Source organism: Babylonia areolata, chromosome 31, assembly GCF_041734735.1.
Source record: "Babylonia areolata isolate BAREFJ2019XMU chromosome 31, ASM4173473v1, whole genome shotgun sequence".
In the NCBI taxonomy this organism is placed as follows: domain Eukaryota; kingdom Metazoa; phylum Mollusca; class Gastropoda; order Neogastropoda; family Buccinidae; genus Babylonia; species Babylonia areolata.
Genome location: NC_134906.1, coordinates 17,334,135 through 17,353,347, shown reverse-complemented (window position 1 = coordinate 17,353,347; position 19,213 = coordinate 17,334,135). Strand labels below are relative to the sequence as shown.

The 19,213-nt window shown below is 46.9% G+C and overlaps 2 protein-coding genes across 2 annotated transcripts; both read left to right on the top strand.

The window, feature by feature from the left end:
- Positions 1-7,111: 7,111 nt before the first annotated feature.
- LOC143276255 (receptor-type tyrosine-protein phosphatase mu-like) lies at positions 7,112-16,417 on the top strand. The gene is made up of 8 exons (XM_076580733.1): positions 7,112-7,424; positions 9,165-9,293; positions 9,948-10,099; positions 11,369-11,492; positions 11,978-12,077; positions 12,403-12,476; positions 13,703-13,834; positions 16,310-16,417. Exons 2-7 carry the CDS (start codon positions 9,219-9,221, stop codon positions 13,823-13,825), a joined length of 648 nt encoding a protein of 215 aa, XP_076436848.1. The 5' UTR covers positions 7,112-7,424; positions 9,165-9,218; the 3' UTR covers positions 13,826-13,834; positions 16,310-16,417.
- On the top strand, positions 14,389-18,769 carry LOC143276033 (uncharacterized). Its single transcript, XM_076580419.1, has 5 exons — positions 14,389-14,403; positions 14,537-14,589; positions 15,009-15,114; positions 16,310-16,435; positions 17,366-18,769. Exons 1-5 carry the CDS (start codon positions 14,389-14,391, stop codon positions 17,582-17,584), a joined length of 519 nt encoding a protein of 172 aa, XP_076436534.1. The 3' UTR covers positions 17,585-18,769.
- Positions 18,770-19,213: the final 444 nt, after the last annotated feature.

Sequence of the window (19,213 nt, the reverse complement as noted above, 5' to 3'; positions counted from 1 at the left end):
TGAAGGAAGAGGAGTAGCAATCATACTGAACAAAAACCTAAAAAAAAACAAGTTTCCACCATAAATCAAGAGAAATGGTGTAGCAACTCATGTGAACTAGTGGGGGTACGTCTTGAAAAAACTTAAGGGAATTCACAAAAGCATTGTGCTCATCAATGCGTATGTTCAACCAGGAACCTGCACAACAAAAGAGGATTGAGCCTTTTCAGAGGAAATAGAGAACGAATTTGGAGACTCAGTCATTATCTGTGGAGACCTTAATGCAAGATCGAAGTTATGGGACCAGTGGAACACCAACCCACAAGGACTCGCACTTGAAGGAATGATAGGGGAAATTCTTAGCCCATTAACAACCATATCCCCAACTCGCCATGGAACAAGACAAGGGGACAGTGACAGTGTGATCGACATCGCTCTAACATCTCCAAAATTCAGAGCAGAAATGAATGCAGAGACGCTTCCACACCAAGGCAGTGACCACCTCCAGGTAGTTTTCAGTCTACAGAAACTGTCAGATAAACCCTGTATGAAACTGCATAATCCATTTCAGTATTAAACCAAAGAGACGACTGTCATCGAAAAATTAAGACGCAGAAGAAACAAAAGAACGGCACCGAACAGGATGCAAACTATTCAGCCCCCATGGTGGAATACTGACACAGAGAGAGCCTGGATAGAAAAACATGCAGCTGTCAAAGTTTGGCAAAAAGAAAGAACAAAACCATCTCCGGACAAAGATATTGAAACAAAAATGAAAGAAAAAACTAAACAGTTTGAAGTCATTGCTCAAGAGGCCAAAAATGACAAGTGGAAACAGTTTTGCGAGGCACTCAGTTATGACACAACATTGACAGAGTTCTGGCAATTTTATCGTCGCATGGAAGGGAAAACGTGCACAACAACCACCCCAGACACGTTAGACACTGACGGAACCAAGCTTAAGACAAACGAAGAAAAAGGATCCGCCCTGGTCAAACGTTTCATACAACAGAGCGATCAAAGAAACTTAGATGAGAAAAAGAAATATGTTGAGGAGTTAAACCAAACCCTTATGCAGACTGGACCTGAAGATGACTTGACAATAGATGATCTAAACGAAGCAATAGCTAAATGCAAGAAAGAATCGGCTCCTGGCCCAGACAAAGTTCGCTACTCGGACATCAAGGAGCTATCGGAAGAAGACAGAAGCAAACTTTTCAATATATATCAAAACAGTTTCCACAATGGACATGTGCCAGAGGACTGGACACACAGCTTCTTAAAACCCATACCAAAACCAGGAAAGGACCATCGTCAGGTAAGTGGCTACCGGATCCGAACCATGCAAAACATTGCTGGAAAGCTCATGGAGCACATGATAGCCAGGAAACTTGCAAGGGATCTTGAACACAGGCACATTCTCCCTTCAAATCAAGGTGGTTACAGAACAGGCAAGTCCACATGGGAAAATGCAGCTGCTTTTGCATATGAGGTGTATGAAGGATTTCAAAGAAAAGAAGAAACACCAGCAGTAGCAATCGACCTTGAAGATGCCTACAATAAAGTCCAGTTTGCGCACCTCATGGAGCTGCTACTAAGGTATGGAGTAAGTTTGATACTGACAAGATGGATAGCAGCAGCGCTTCAGAAAAGAACCGTCGTCTTACGCCTCGGAGATTGGATGCCTGCACCTTCTAAACTATCCATGTGACTGCCACAAGGGTCTCCGCTCTCTCCTGTCTTCTACAATGTCTACACGAAGGGCCTTGCAGACTTAAACAACAATGGAATAGCTCGGGTGCTTACTCTTGCGGATGATGGCCTGGTCTTCAAAACTTCGAAAGATGCTCAGGAAAGAACTAAAGCCGTCCAGAAACAACTAAACAATACTGTTCAATGGTGCAAAGACACAGGATCTTCCATCAATCCAGCGACAGCCCAAACGTTGCTGTGCACCCTCAACAACAGAACCGCGAGCAAATCACCACCACCTGTGTCGTTCGACGGGATTCAGATCGAGAAAACTGAATGCCTACGCTACCTAGGAATACACTTCGACGGGGTGCTGACCTTCAGAAAACATACGGAAAATACTGTTCTCAAATGCAAAAAGGGACTTTCAGTCTTAAAAGCAGTAGCAACCAAAGGTATTGAACAACGCCACCTCTTCCTGCTATACCAATCACTCGTCCTCAGTGTGATCGACTACGGACTTGGGCTAACAACACCATTTCAAAGCAACTTTCTAAAATTAGAAAGAATTCAAAATAAGCTATGAGGCTGATCCTTGGAACAACAAAAGACATGCCCACAGAAACCATGCGATACCTGCTTGAACTTCCTTCAGTGCAGGCCAGAAACAAGTTAGAACAGGTTAAGACCTACTTCAAAGCATTAGAAAACCCTCAAAACCCACTGCATGACGCAGTCAAAGAACCAAAAGGCAGCTGTCTAGGACAAGGAAGATTATGGATGGGACAAGCAGAAGACAATCCAGCTAGTATGCCGACTACAAGACCTGAAAGAAACAAAAGAATGGGAGAAAAACCCCGAAAACCTCAACCATCTATTCAACACAGCCATTTCACCCACTCTAGGAAGACATTGTCGGGAATGGCCAGAGGGCAAAACTGATGCGGAAGTGAGGCTACTCATAGAAGAAAACAGTAAAGAAGAGGACATCATCATATACACAGATGGCTCAGTCACCAAAGACCAATCCGGTTGGGGATTCACTGCGAAACAAAATGGAAAAACAATTAGGGAAGAGAATGCTGCCTACAAAGTCACAACCTCCAGCCTAACAATGGAAGTTGAAGCTGTGACACATGCCCCCCAGTGGCTATCGTCCATCCATACACCCGGAAACCAACATGCCATGATTCTAACCGACTCAATGAACCTCATACAGAAAATTGAAAACGGAATGGGAAGCCCAGAGTGGCATAAGGCAATGCGCATCTTTCAGATTAAAAAACTCACATGGTCATACTGCCCGGGACATGCAGGTGTTAAGGGAAATGAGCGAGCTGACTAATTTACACTAGGCATCTCAACTCCCAGCAACTAGTTGTGCTAGCGTTGCCGAGCTAGATGAGGAAGGATATTGTGAGTTGGTGGCAGTTGTCGACCCTTTATTTTTAGATCTAGCCTATCTGGTTTTCCCGATCAAGATGCGCTTCAAGTTGCCGTAGCTGAAATAGATATCACCTCCCACCCAGTATCCTATGGAGTTGGCCGCCAACTTCGACGTTGGCGCCAGTTGACATGCGCGTTTACACAAGATGCGCTGAGTTGAGGCAACCTTTTTCTCCACCGCGTGGCATTGCTCGACTCGCAAGCCAAACCTCGCTCGCACGCACGCAGTGTGTGTTTTTTGGACGCGATAACTACGATTTAAGTTGATTTACGTTGACAGAGGTTGTGGCAACTAGTTGGTGTGGGTTACTGCATCTTGTCTCAACTTGTACAGTTGGTGTGCGCACAGTATATAAACCAGACCATCACACGATATCTTTGCGCGCATTTCATTCAAATCTTTGGCTGCTGCTAGGGTTTTTCACTGTCGACCCTGCAACAACAAGATGTCGAGTCCTGATTCCGCAGTTGTTCCTGATGATGTGCCGTCGACTCCTGGAGATGCTGCAGAGCACACCCCGGGGATCGAGTCCACCCCCACCCAGACTGACAAGAAGGGCAAGTCCCTCAAGCAGCATAGGCTCACCGAGAATCAAAAGGAGCAGGTCTTGGATTTTCTGAAGAGAAATCCCTTTCTTTTCGACAAGAGGCAAGATGGATACAAGGATCCCGCACTGAAACATAGGACATGGACGGAGTTTGCAGCAACCCTTGGCCTGTCGTATGCTGATGTCACGGGCTGGGTGAAGTCGATGAGGAGCTTGTTTAGTCAGGCAAAGAAGAATGTAGGGAAGAGTGGATCTGGCCGAGTCAACCTTCAACCTGCGGAAAAGTGGGCCTGGGACAATTTTGCTTTCATGTCATCGTCTGTGACAGATGACGACCCCTTAAATTTCTGGGTGATGCAGGATCCAGTGATGCATGAACTCCAACCTGCGGCACTACCCCCACTACGAGCCTCACCCAGGAAGGCCACCCAACCTAGGAGGCACCCGCCCCAGGACCCCAGCACCTCATCTTCGAGCTGTTTCTCCAACCTCGACCTTTGAGTTCCTTGGTGCAAGCCAAAATGATAGGCCCTTTTCAGGACCACCCAATCAAAATATATATTTACCTAGTTTCCTACTCTCCCCACAGGCACAAACACAAAACAAACTTCTCCCCTCCCCCCTCTCTCTTCCCCCCCCCCTTTCTGTCAACCCCACCCCACCCTCCCTTTCTCCGCCACCTCCCCTCTCCCTCTCTGCCTGTAGGTCTGTCTCCCACCCACACAGACATTTCAACCTACAGTCACACACCCAAGCACACAATCTCTGTCTTTTTCTATCTCTCCTATGTGTATGTGTATGTGTCAGAGAGATATATAAATTTCATTTTAAAATATGGAGGCCCTGAAAAGGGCCATTCATTTGGGGGGAAATATGGGAACCCAAAGGAACATTGATTTGATAAGACACCCACAAGCATCTCATTCCGGAGAGGAGGGTGGGGACGCAGGAGGAGTTGTAGCAAGTCCAGGGTCAGCCGGATCAGCAGTGTCAGGGGCTGCAGCAGCAGCAGCAGCGTCGTCAAGGTTCGCAGGGGCATTGACGTGGGCCTTATCCCATTGCCATGGGACAATCCCTGCAGGACTCCAGAAGAAGTCAGCCAGAGTCTCCCTGACTCGCTTTCCAGGGTTGTCTGCACGACGTGCTGGTGGCTGAGGTGTGTCGTCCCAGATGACATGCTGTCTCCAGGCACCAGGCAGCACTTCCCTGTTGGGACCTTCCCTGTCGACTGCTTCCACAGGTGGTGGCTGACGTTGGAGCAGGATGTTGTGCAGTACAAGGCAGCACTTGAGTACAGCCCTCACTCTGCGTGGTTTCAACCCCATGGTCCTCAGCAACACCCGGAAGCGTTGAGCCAGCAACCCAAATGCATTCTCCACCAGCCTTCTTGCCCGTGACAGCCTGTAATTGAAGATGAGTTGCCGGACCTCCATGGAATTCCTGGAGTAGGGCTTCATGCAATAGTCCCGCAGAGCGAAGGCATCGTCACTGATGATGTAGTAGGGTACATTGGTGGTGTCCGCCGGATCATCTGTGGGAGGGCAAGGAGCTGGTCGATCGATGGTACCATCTTCCAAATCAGATCGCAGCCACGACTCAAGGAAGATCTGGGCGTCTGACATATGCCCTACTCCACCGACCTCCACCCACAGGAACTTGTAGTCTGCGTCCACGAGCGCCAGCATGGGGATAGAGCAGAAACCTTTTTAGTTGTAGTACAGGGACCCACTATTAGAGGGTTTCTTGATGGCCACGTGCTTGCCATCCAACGCACCCATGGTGTGGGGCATGTTCCAGCGGCTCCAAAACTTGTCGGCAATGGCCTTCCACCCCTCTTCGGTCCACTCCATCTGGAAAGCCTCTGCCTTGAAGGCGTTGGTGATGGCGTTACAGACGACAGGCAAGAAGACGCAGATAGTGGAAAATGAAACTCGGAATGCGTACCCCAATGAGTGGTAGCTATCTCCTGTGGCCAGGAACCTCAGGGTGACTGCCAGCTTCAGACCAGGCTCGATGGCTTGTCGCAGACGGGTGTCTTGCTTCGTGATGGCGGGTCGAATCGCGTCCAGGACTTCCAGGAGTACATCTGGTGTCAGCCTTGTATAGTTCCGGAACATTCTGGCTTCAGCAGTTTCAGCATTGCCCATGTCTATGTTCAGCAGACTGTAGTAGTGGCTCAGCTCCCTCCTCCTTGCCTCAGTGAGCCAGTGTTAGACCCATACGGTTCTCCTAGGACGTTGTCTCACATCCTCAGCCTCATCCTCCCTCCTATGCCCAAGACCACAGTGATGGCCATGGTGATGATGAAGATCATGTTGAAATCTCGCAACACGTAGTAGAAAATAGCGATCCATGGTGACGAGTCAAGATGGACTGAATAGCTACCCCGAGAGCTTTATTTATACTATCTTGGAAGTTGAGCCAAGACCCACACCAACTACATGTCAACTTTCCAAGTTGAGCACAAGTTAACGCAACAGTTGTTGGCAGTTGGTGGTAGTTGCCAGTAAAAATGCTGTATAAAAGCGCCCAGCGCTTGCTGCGCGTGTGACGTGGCGGGGAGGCGGGGCTTATTTAAAAAAAAAAAAAAAACTGCATTCGCAAGGGAGTTGAGGCAACCTGAATTCGGTAACTAGTTGACCAACGTTGAGCGGAGATATCGTTAGTTGACGCTCAACTTAGCTCAACTAGTTGAGCTAAGATACCGGCCTAGTGTAAATGTAGCCTAACGCAACACCAACGAGCGGCCTACATCTAGGAAAATCGGAAATCCTCAGAAAAGTCAAAGAATATCAAAAAGAACAGGTGCAAGGCCATCATCACACCATCGATCGCCTCAAAGAAATAAAAGCAGAGAGAGTGAGCGGCCGTAAGTCTAACATGAAAGGTAGAGCACGATGCTTTGCAAATCAAACAAATATCAGCATCATTTCCAAACCAACTTTGCGCAAATTTCTTCAAAACGGAACAGAGTCTTTGTGTGTGTGTGTGTTGTGTGTGTTTGCCGTGGAAGCTGCGATACGCAGCCTAGAAATGAGTGTGTGGAGGAGGTGGGTAGAGGAGTTGCAGGGTAATGTGTGTGGTGTGTGTGTGTGTGTGTGTTGGGGCTCATGTACGTTTATGTGTATTTGACTGTGCTTTCTTATCTGTGAAACTGCATGTTTGGTGCATATCTGTTATGCATGTGTGGGTGTATGTGTGAATGTGTGTCTTCATGTTTTACATTTATTTGCTTTTATTTATCATCATTGTTGTCTTATTTATTTATTTATTTATTATTATTATTATTATTACTACTACTACTACTACCTTTTTTTATATTATAATAATTATTTATTCATTTACTTATTTATGTACACTTATAGTTGACTTCATCAAGTTTTTGCACCTTATACATATTATTAGTAGTGGTAGTAGGTTGTTTTTTTTGGTTTTGTTTTGTTTTTGTTTTGTTTTTTTGTTGTATTTTTGTGTGTGTTTTTTTCATTCATCTTTCTTTTATCATTTATTCACCTTTTTTATCCACCTTTTTCCTTTTTTTTTCTTTTTTTTTTTTCTCAAGGCCTGACTAAGCTTGTTGGGTTACGCTGCTGGTCAGGCATCTGCTTGGCAGATGTGGTGTAGCGTATATGGATTTGTCCGAACGCAGTGGCGCCTCCTTGAGCTACTGAAACTGAAACTGAGCCGGTGACGCCATGAGTTTACAAAACTGTTGTTAACAGGGATACAAGACTGGCAAGGCGTATATCGCAGCACAAGGTAACAAACTTCTTTACCTCTCTTTCTCTACATATTCTAGTGCTTATCTATTATCCACGGTAAAAAATAAAAAAAAAGTCTTGTCTTGTCCTCTCTCTCTCTCTCTCTGATGTTGTGGGTCTTCCTTTCGTGGCTACCTGGTTACATCATGGCCTTGCTTTGTAGTCAGCTGTTTCCCTGTGTGGCCCCCCCTCTCGTGACATGAACAAGGGGAACATTGTTGTCAGCTGTTTCCCTGTGTGGCCCCCCCTCTCGTGACATGAACAAGGGGAACATTGTTGTCAGCTGTTTCCCTGTGTGGCCCCCCCTCTCGTGACATGAACAAGGAGAACATTGTTGTCAGCTGTTTCCCTGTGTGGCCCCCTTTCGTGACATAAACAAGGGGAACACTGTAACGGAGGCTGTAAACGAGTCAGGACATGATCCGCACAGTGCATGACATAATGTCCTGTGTCCACCGGTGTCCCAGGCCCCAGGTCCAACACACAGTACATGACATAATGTCCCATGTCCACTGGTGTCCCAGGTCCAACACACAGTACATGACATAATGTCCTGTGTCCACTGGTGTCCCAGGCCCCAGGTCCAACGCACAGTACATGACATAATGTCCCATGTCCACTGGTGCCCCAGGTCCACCGCACAGTACATGACATAATATCCTGTGTTCACTGGTGTCCCAGGCCCCAGGTCCAACACACAGTACATGACATAATGTCCCATGTCCACTGGTGTCCCAGGTCCAACACACAGTACATGACATAATGTCCCATGTCCACTGGTGCCCCAGGTCCACCGCACAGTACATGACATAATGTCCCATGTCCACTGGTGTCCCAGGCCCCAGGTCCAACACACAGTACATGACATAATGTCCCATGTCCACTGGTGTCCCAGGCCCCAGGTCCAACACACAGTACATGACATAATGTCCCATGTCCACTGGTGTCCCAGGCCCCAGGTCCAACACACGGTACATGACATAATGTCCCATGTCCACTGGTGTCCCAGGCCCCAGGTCCAACACACAGTACATGACATAATGTCCCATGTCCACTGGTGTCCCAGGTCCAACACACAGTACCTGACATAATGTCCCATGTCCACTGGTGTCCCAGGCCCCAGGTCCAACGCACAGTACATGATATAATGTCCCATGTCCACTGGTGTCCCAGGTCCAACACACAGTACATGACATAATGTCCCATGTCCACTGGTGTCCCAGGTCCAACACACAGTACATGACATAATGTCCCATGTCCACTGGTGTCCCAGGCCCCAGGTCCAACATGGTGTGGCAGGAAGGGGTCACTGACATCATTATGCTCACCAACCTCAAAGATGGAGACATGGTCAGTTCAGGTCATAATGTGGTTTTCTTTGGAGGTAATTCGTCAGTGCCATTTCCAGCGTACACCACACACACACACACACATTCACACACACACACACACACACACACACACACACACACAAACAAACAAAAAAACAAACAAACAAGTTGTCCAAATACTTTCAAACTCCACAATGTCAAATGGCAAGAGACAAATTCGCCTTACAAAACAAGAGCTTTACACACTGCACAGTCTGCACGAAGGAATCCTTCATTCAAACTATCTCCATGATGCTTGTACAGTACTCTGCTGTAAGTACCGATCTAGCAGCTTATAACAACAAAGACATGTTTTTTGCTGAATATAAATTGCTAGAACGCAAACCACTGCAGCAGAATTGTTTCAGCCCAAGTGTCACAAGTACTGGCCTGCGGAAGGGAAATCACTCAGCACGGGACACATGAAGGTGACGGGACTTGAAGAGGAGGAGAGAGCTCACTTTGTCGTGCGGACTTTCAGTGTGGGGCAACTCCAGGTACTACCCCCCTACCCCATTAAAAATGTGGGGTGGGTGGGGGGGGGGGGGTTGTGTTGGTGTGGTGTGGTGTGTGTGTGGTGTGGTGTGGGAGAGTGTGTATGGTGTGGTGTGGCAGAGTGTGTGTGGTGTGGTGTGGCAGAGTGTGTATGTGGTGTGGTGTGGGAATGTGTGTGTGTGGTGTGTGTTTGGTGTCTATGTGTGGTGTGTGATTTCATGACCCATCTTGCTGTTATCCTTCTGATCCCCTGCAAAGAAGAATTTTTGGACGTGGGAAGGTATCTTCTGTGAACTCAGTTGTCGTTCCAACAATAACGCGTGGAGTCTTCATGATGACTAGATCTGACTGGTATAGATACAGCCAAAAAGAGACAAGACTGTCGCCTTCACGAAGCTAAAAAATGAAATCGGTCTGGTCATTCCAAGTACCAAAACAGCAGTGACCAACCAATGGTACGAGACAGTGAAAAGCAGAACTGACTTCTCTTTTCTTGGTGTCTGCACTCCCACCAACCTGTCACTCAAAACAGCGCGGAGTCAGGGTTCACTTGCCAAGGTTTTCACCACCGTTGTAAACCCTCGTGTTTTTTTACGACCCCCCCCCCCCCCCCCTTCTCCCACTCCACTGTGAATGTGACATGTTTGTGCACACAGGGCCCAGACAAACGGCAGGTGAGGCAGTACCACTACGTGCAGTGGAAGGACCACGAGGTGCCCACCACCACCCCTCTCATTGACTTCTGGCGTTACGTCACAGCACGTGCTCCCCGCAGCCCCACTGCCCCGCCTCTGGTGGTGCACTGCAGGTGAGGTACTGATCAACACGCTGCTGTTGAATAAATCACTCTCTCTGTTCGTTGGGCCATTGCTAGCTGGAACATGTACCATGATATGCTTGTTGAAGCTAACTGATAATACTCAGGAATTGATGAATGAATAAACGTATGAATAAATAAATAAACAGATAAATAAATATATATATTAATTAATTAATTGATTAATTCAATACAGTTTTATTTTGGATTCCTCCTCACCTTCGCAAAGTAATATAAGGCATGGAATATAAAGCATGACACATAAACCATGTAATAAAAGGCATGGAATATAAAGCATGACACATAAACCATGTAATAAAAGGCATGGAATATAAACCATGACACATAAACCATGTAATATAAGGCATGGCACATAAACCATGTAATATAAGGCATGGGATATAAAGCATGACACATAAACCATGTAATATAAGGCATGGAATATAAAGCATGACACATAAACCATGTAATATAAGGCATGGAGTATAAAGCATGGCACATAAACCATGTAATATAAGGCATGGAATATAAAGCATGGCACATAAACCATGTAATATAAGGCATGGAATATAAAGCATGACACATAAACCATGTAATATAAGGCATGGAGAATAAAGCATGACACATAAACCATGTAATATAAGGCATGGGATATAAAGCATGACACATAAACCATGTAATATAAGGCATGGCACATAAACCATGTAATATAAGGCATGGAATATAAAGCATGGCACATAAACCATGTAATATAAGGCATGGAATATAAAGCATGGCACATAAACCATGTAATATAAGGCATGGCACATAAACCATGTAATATAAGGCATGGAATATAAAGCATGACACATAAACCATGTAATATAAGGCATGGCACATAAAACATGACACATAAAGCATATGTTATAAGGCATGGCAGACAGTGTACGGCACAGAAAGCACCGTATCAGAAGCATGTTGACGAATGGTTGTGGACAAAACATGGTACTTGAAGTATAGTATCAAAAATATGATATCTAACGTATTGCATGTAATTCATGGTATTCAGAGCATATCTGAAGCATGGGATCTCAGTCGTGATATTTAATGAACGGTCTCTAGAATATGGTATTTAAATTGTGATATATAAAGCATGGTATCTTAACTGTCGTATCTACAACATGGTATTTGAAGCGCGATATCAAAAGCAAGATATAAAATTCTATCTAAACCATTGTACCAAAAGCATGGTGTCTGAAAGTGAGGTGTGTCTCCGTGCAGTGCCGGTGTGGGCCGAACAGGGACGTACATCGCCCTGGACGTGGTGATGGAGCAGAGTCAACAGGAAGACAGCATCTCTGTGTACGGCACTGTCAGCAGCCTCAGGGACTACAGGTGTCACAGGGTGCAGAACAAGTTACTGGGGCAGTGTACAGTGTGTGTGTGTGTGTGTGTGAGAGAGAGAGGGAGAGAGAGAATTAATTCACCTTGTTGACGGGCAAACTGATGTACAGAGATGATGCATGTCACTGTGTCAGTACCAGTTTCTGCACGAGGCATTGCTGGAAGCTTACATGAGCGGGGACTCCAGACTGGACACCTCGTCCTTTGATCGTGTCTTCCCCTCCGCCATGACAAGCCACTGCCACGTGTGAATGCCGAGTTTGAGGTGTGCTGCAGTGTGTGTGTGAGAGAGAGAGAGAGAGAGAACAAAGGTGCTGATCCGATTGGTACGGCTGGTACTTCTGAATAGAAAGACTCGCGACTTTTTCTTGTGTTTCCAATTATATTCAGAATTTTTTTTCTTGTTTGTAGATTACTTTAACAGACCCTTCCTGGGTGGCTGTGCTGCCTGACACCTGATATGAAGTTGTTCCCCTTGTTCCGCAGAGGCTGTGCCAGGTGAGGACGCGTCTCGCTGCCCCCTCCCACACTGCAGCCAGCCTGGAGCAGAACCAGCACAAGAACAGAAATCCACACGTTCTGCCAGGTAACGTAATGCATTTGGTTTGTAAATGGATCACCGCACACGTGTGTGCAGATAGTATTATATAACCATTTGCAAACGGAAGGTAATGGCTAAGTTACAAGCATCATTCTAAAGCTCTAGCTCACAGAATGCATGGATGGAAAGGGAAGAAACACCTTGCGTGCAGCATGTAGGCAACTGTCTCTCCGTTATTACTTCCCATGACAGAAGAATCACTTTGGGTTTGGGACATTTTCAAACGTTGAATGGTAAGTTGTGTGTGTTTCTCGTTAAATAACAGGCGCTTGGTCGTTGATAAATCGTGTGTGTGTGTGTGTGCCTGCAGATGACAAGCACCTTACGTACATCACTGAGCAAGTCAAGGGACGGAATCAGTACATCAATGTTGTCTGCATGCCGGCAAGTACCTTTAGTGTTTGTATGTAGGTTGTTCTGTGTGTGTTTGTGTGCTTGCGTGCGTGAGTGTGTTTGTGTGAGTATGTGAATGTTTGTCAGAGCGTGTGTATGCGTCACGTTGAAATGCAAGGAAACGTGCACTGTCGTCAGTGAGCACACACATACATAGAAAGGCCCTACCTCGAGACGGATGAGGAGCAAGGCAGTGTATGGCATGCCAGTGTGTCTGTCTGAGGACAGCACTACACGTGCATCTGTGGAAATAGCTGTCAGAACGTGTCAGTTGTTTTGTGGTGTGGTGTGGCGTGTTGTACCGTGCTGTGTTGTGCTGTTTTGTGTTGTGTTGTGAAGCGTTGCGTAGTATTGTATTGTATTGCGTTTTGTCACATCAGATTTGTATGAAATTTGGGCTACTGTCCATGGAGAAAGCGAGCCGCACCAAATTCAGCGCCACTGTCTCGTTTTTGTATCTTCAAGTGTATCGCATTGTATTTTCGACGAGGGACAACCCTTTTGTTGCCGTGCGTTTTCTTTCGTGTGCTGTCTACTGCACACGGGACCGCAGTTCATTGACTCGTTCGAATGACTAGCACCGATATTATCAGCACACAGTCTAGTTCTAGTGGAAGGAGGGGGGGGGGGGAGGGGGGTGCCAATTCCGGCCTGGAAATGGGACTCGAACATGTGTTCACTCGCTTCCTGGTCCGACGTGTCACCACTTGGTCACCACTCCATGACTCTGTATCAGTCCAGACATGGGTCAGTCAGTCTGTGTGTCCATCTGTCCACAGACATGGGTCAGTCAGTCCATCTGTCCACAGACATGGGTCAGTCAGTCCATCTGTCCACAGACATGGGTCAGTCAGTCACTGTGTGTCCATCTGTCCACAGACATGGGTCAGTCAGTCACTGTGTGTCCATCTGTCCACAGACATGGGTCAGTCAGTCACTGTGTGTCCATCTGTCCACAGACATGGGTCAGTCAGTCCATCTGTCCACAGACATGGGTCAGTCAGTCCATCTGTCCACAGACATGGGTCAGTCAGTCCATCTGTCCACAGACATGGGTCAGTCAGTCCATCTGTCCACAGACATGGGTCAGTCAGTCCGTCTGTCTACAGACATGGGTCAGTCAGTCTGTGTGTCCATCTGTCCACAGACATGGGTCAGTCAGTCCATCTGTCTACAGACATGGGTCAGTCAATTACTGTGTGTCCATCTGTCCACAGACGTTCCTGTCAGCACGGGGCAGTATAGTGACCCAGCTTCCCTTGCCGGACACCGTGGTGGACCTGTGGAGACTGGTGGACAGCTGGCACGTCACCACCATTGTATCCCTTGGACAGGTGTAGGGACACAAGGTGTGTGATAGAGATCATTTGGAGGGACACAAGGTGTGTGATAGAGATCATTTGGAGGGACACAAGGTGTGATAGAGATCAGGTGGAGGGACACAAGGTGTGTGATAGAGATCATTTGGAGGGACACAAGATGAGATAGAGATCAGGTGGAGGGACACCAGATGTGAAAGAGATCAGGTGGAGGGACACATGGTGTGAAAGAGATCAGGTGGAGGGACACCAGATGTGAAAGAGATCAGGTGGAGGGACACACGGTGTGATAGAGATCAGGTGGAGGGACACCAGATGTGAAAGAGATCAGGTGGAGGGACACAAGGTGTGTGATAGAGATCAGGTGGAGGGACACACGGTGTGAAAGAGATCAGGTGGAGGGACACACGGTGTAATAGAGATCAGGTGAAGGGACACAGGTTGTGTGATAGAGATCAGGTGGAGGGACACAAGGTGTGTGATAGAGATCAGGTGGGGGACACCAGGTGTGATAGAAATCAGGTGGAGGGACACCAGGTGTGAAAGAGATCAGGTGGAGGGACACAGGGTGTGATAGAGATCAGATGGAGGGACACAGGGTGTGAAAGAGACCAGGTGGAGAGACACCAAGTGTGATAGAGATCAGGTGGAGGGACACAAGGTGTGAAAGAGATCAGGTGGAGGGACACAATGTGTGAAAGAGATCAGGTGGAGGGACACACGGTGTGATAGAGATCAGGTGGGGGCACACCAGGTGTGAAAGAGATCAGGTGGAGGGACACCAGGTGTGAAAGAGATCAGGTGGAGGGACACCAGGTGTGAAAGAGATCAGGTGGAGAGACACAGGGTGAGAAAGAGATCAGGTGGAGGGACACCAGGTGTGAAAGAGATTAGGTGGAGGGACACAGGGTGTGAAAGAGATCAGGTGGAGAGACACCAGGTGTGATAGAGATCAGGTGGAGGGACACCAGGTGTGAATGAGATCAGGTGAAGGGACACAGGTTGTGTGATAGAGATCAGGTGGAGGGACACAAGGTGTGTGATAGAGATCAGGTGGAGGGATACATGGTGTGATAGAGATCAGGTGGAGGGACACAGGTTGTGTGATAGAGATCAGGTGGAGGGACACAAGGTGTGTGATAGAGATCAGGTGGAGGGACACGTGTGTGATAGAGATCAGGTGGAGGGATACATGGTGTGATAGAGATCAGGTGGAGGGTCACAAAGTGTGTGATAGAGATCAGGTGAAGGGACACAGGTTGTGTGATAGAGATCAGGTGGAGGGACACAAGGTGTGTGATAGAGATCAGGTGGGGTGACACAAGGTGTGTGATAGAGATCAGGTGGAGGGACACCAGGTGTGAAAAAGATCAGGTGGAGGGACACCAGGTGTGATAAAGATCAGGTGGAGGGACACCAGGTGTGATAAAGATCAGGTGGAGGGACACCAGGTGTGATAAAGATCAGGTGGAGGGACACAAGGTGTGATAGAGATCAGGTGGAGGGACACAAGGTGTGAAAAAGACCAGGTGGAGGGACACCATGTGTGATAGAGATCAGGTGGAGGGACACCAGGTGTGATAAAGATCAGGTGGAGGGACACCAGGTGTGATAAAGATCAGGTGGAGGGACACCATGTGTGATAGAGATCAGGTGGAGGGACACAAGGTGTGATAGAGATCAGGTGGAGGGACACCAGGTGTGATAAAGATCAGGCGGAGGTACACAAGGTGTGATAGAGATCAGGTGGAGGGACGCCAGGTGTCATAGAGATCAGGTGGAGGGACACACGGTGTCATAGAGATCAGGTGGAGGGACACAGGGTGTGAAAGAGATCAGGTGGAGGGACAAAAACTACATAAGTCGGATATGTATTTACACAGACCCCAGCAGAATAAGACATTTGATATTGTGAAGCTTGTGACAAGGTACACATTAAGCGGCTGTTGGCGTGCAGAAAGAAGTAAACAGAAAAAAATCTTTTATCTTTTCCCATTTCTCGTGACAACTTTTACAGCCCCTAAGACCACAAGGGATTTCTCAGGGCGGAAATCCCGTCAAGACCAAACCGAGAGAGATCACAAGGCACGAGTTTCATGATTCACTTATAAGAATCATTGTTCACAAAAAGTGCATGTTCAGTAATTACCAAAAGCTCCGTGGTCGCGTTATTTTATTTCTGTCCACACTTACGTCACTGGCACCATCAATATCACGCTTGTTTTGACGTGCACTGTTTCGCCCAGAAAAGAGAAGGGGCGGAAATGTATAAAACGGTGTCGTGTTTGACAATTTGTCACTGCTGTTTTCCATGACTAGTGTGTGAAATGTATAAAACAGTGTCGTGTTGACAGTCTGTCATTGGAGTCTTCCATGACCAGTGTGTGAAATGTTTTCAACTGTGTCGTGTTGACAGTTTGTCACTGGTGTTTTCCATGTCCAGTGTGTGCGGGACCCAAACCACAAATGTCGATAAACTTCGTCACCAGTGTTCACGTTCTGCAGGGATTGTGCCGCTACTGGCCCAGACTTGAGGCGCCAGTGAAGACTGGAGATTACACCATCAGCCTGAAGGCAGAGACCTCTTTGGGGAAACACCTCACTAGCTACACCGTGGACATGAAGAAAGCGGTGAGTGAACTCTTCTATATCTCCCTGAACTGTGAGTAAATCTGTCATCTTTATGCAAATCTGCCTTTTCTTTCTTTTATTCAGTACCGAGACTGAGTTGGGGTACCCCCCTCCCGCCCTAACAACTGCCCCAGCCATAGCCATGTATGTTAATCAGGTGTTCCACATATTTGATATGCAGGTGATACCAACATTCAGAAAACAGTTATCCATATTACGAGTTGTTACAGAGGGACCAGGAACTGAACGAAATATAGTGGATTACAGTGAGTGACTTTTGCACGTCAAATTTGTTGTTGTTGTCGTTGGGGTTTTTTTGTTTTGTTTTGTTTTGGGTTTTTTGCTGCGGAGATGGACGGACGGGTGTGTGTGTTTGGGAAGTGGTGGGGGGGGGTTAACAACTTGCATTTGGTTTGTGACCTAAGGTTGCAGCTTTGAACGAAAAAAGTACCACAATTTGAGCATGTGTGTAGAAATGTCAGAATTGTTCTTTAGAAACAGTAAAGACATTAAAGGCATGGCGTTGACGATGGAATAAGAAACGTTGTACAGTTTAAACATTGCTTTCTCCAGAATATCGGGTTCAGAGACAGATGCTTGCAAGAAGTACACTTTCGTTGAAATCCTGATCATTTCCTCACAATGACGAAAGTGATACACAAAGAATACTTCTACTTGATTTGTCAAACACTGATAGTTCTGGTAAATTGTGTATTCGTCATTTTGGATTTGGCAGTTTTCACTGTATGCATGTATTACAAACTTTTTTTTAAAACTGTTTTCTCTGCTGATGATAAGTTTATCTTGATTGTAGCCATCCACTCATTTGGAAAAATAATATTTGCAAGGGAGAGCGGGATGTACCAATTTATTTAAAGTGTATTGGTGTCTGTATCACACCGTTGTACTGACCGGCACCACTGTCCCCAGGACCAGCGCCGTGAGGTCCGTGTGCTGCACCACGAGGCGTGGACAGGGGAGGTGACCCACAGTGTCCTGGACCTCCTCCGTCTCCTGGACGTTCTGAACACGTCACACAGGCAGTCCCCGAAGGAGCCGATCATCGTGCAATGCATTTACGGAATTGATACTAACGGTCTGAACCCAGACTACGGGAGAGGTGAAGGTGAAGTGAATCACTTAATTTGAAGGGATAGTATTGACTACACGCATATACTGCAAATCAGTAAGATTGTCTGCAACCCCAACTCAAATAACTCATTGGAGAGCTGACCGCTAAGGTGCCATTCCAGGACTGATTACCCGTCATTCTTAAAATCATCAGAAGAGAACCCAGATAGATTGAAAAGTTAATAAAACAACATTCACCAGACCAGTTCACGCACATCTCATCAGTCCATGTAAAACTCTAACCAAGTCAAAGATGATGGCAATGAATAAAGTGTGAAGACGAATTCATCCACTTCTGTTTCAGTCCATGTGGCTTGTAATTCAAATCAAGTTGAAATATGGATTTCCTTATTTGATTCTTCGTACCCTGCCCAGCATCAAATGCCATGAGGAGAGACGCGAATCCGATATACCTGAAGTGATTCATGGCTGTCGTCCAACTGATCTAAACGCTGACTCTTAACAGTCGATGACATTGACCAATAACGAGTCACAGTCACCCCCAAGCGCCGCTGCAGGGAGGGCAGAAGTGATGAAGTCATGTTTATAACCGCTGAGGCCATCCCTGAAGCAGAAGCAATTCGCTTGAATAATCCAGTGTTCCTTTAATTGACACTGGTTCTGCCCAGGCTCGTCAAACTGACTCCTCTGTTTCTGATAATTATATTTGCATTTCATTCTGACACAGACTTGGCATGTTGTATGTTATTTCTGTTCCTGATTTCCCCGTCCCCATACCCCAGTCAGACAGAGTTCAGACTGATATCAATTGCTGACTTTGTTCCGCTCTGAGGCAGTGACGGTGTGGCCCAGAGTGGAGCCCTGTGTGCCCAGTGGGAGGTCATCAGCCGAATGGAGTGTGGCGGTCATGTTGACGTCTACCTGGCTGTTTGCCACATGACCACCGTGTGGCCTGAAGCGTTGGCTTCTGTGGTCAGTGACTGTGTGTCTGCACTGATGTTTTGTACCTCATTCACAAAGAAACAAGGTGGTGATGAGAAAATTCGTACGAAAAGAAACAATGTCTAGTAGTATAAGGGATGGGGGTTCTATATGTAACGGATTTAAGCGCCCATAAGGCGCAACAACGCCTTAAACCATAAAAACGAAAAACCCGCGCGATCGTTTTTTTCGGCTTAAAAAGGTGTATGGAGAGCCAAATCACTAGATAAAAAAATGATGGTTAAATATGTGTATGGAGAGCCAAATGGTTCATAAGACTCCTTAAAGAGAGGAGGTATCAAGTGGGTCAACCGTTCACATATGGACGTTTGACCTAGTTAGCTTTTTGGATGGTACTGAGAGGAGGTATCAAGTGGGTCAACCGTTCACATATGAACGGTTGACCTAGTTAGTTTGAGTACGCGCGATCCTTAAATATGTGTATGGAGAGCGAAACGGTCGCCCCGTTCCCCGTGTGTGCTGGCAAGCTAGCGACCGCTCAGCGTGTGTGGGACGGGATCAGTAGCTAAGAGTGTGGACCCGCCCGCGCGCACGGCCTGCCTCGCAGATCTTCCCGCCCGCGCGATCGTTTTTTTCGGCTTAAAAAGGTGTATGGAGAGCCAAATGGTTCATAAGACTCCTTAAAGAGAGGAGGTATCAAGTGGGTCAACCGTTCACATATGAACGTTTGACCTAGTTAGCTTT

Bases quoted from the DNA above. Each gene is read 5' to 3' on its own strand.
- LOC143276255 (XM_076580733.1), top strand. From the start codon at position 9,219: ATGAAGGTGACGGGACTTGAAGAGGAGGAGAGAGCTCACTTTGTCGTG. The intron at 10,100-11,368 runs GTGAGGTACTGA...GTCTCCGTGCAG, and splicing joins CCTCTGGTGGTGCACTGCAG to TGCCGGTGTGGGCCGAACAG. The intron at 12,477-13,702 runs GCAAGTACCTTT...ATCTGTCCACAG, and splicing joins TCAATGTTGTCTGCATGCCG to ACGTTCCTGTCAGCACGGGG.
- LOC143276033 (XM_076580419.1), top strand. The intron at 15,115-16,309 runs GTGGGGTGACAC...CACGTTCTGCAG, and splicing joins AGGTGTGTGATAGAGATCAG to GGATTGTGCCGCTACTGGCC. The intron at 16,436-17,365 runs GTGAGTGAACTC...CACTGTCCCCAG, and splicing joins CCGTGGACATGAAGAAAGCG to GACCAGCGCCGTGAGGTCCG.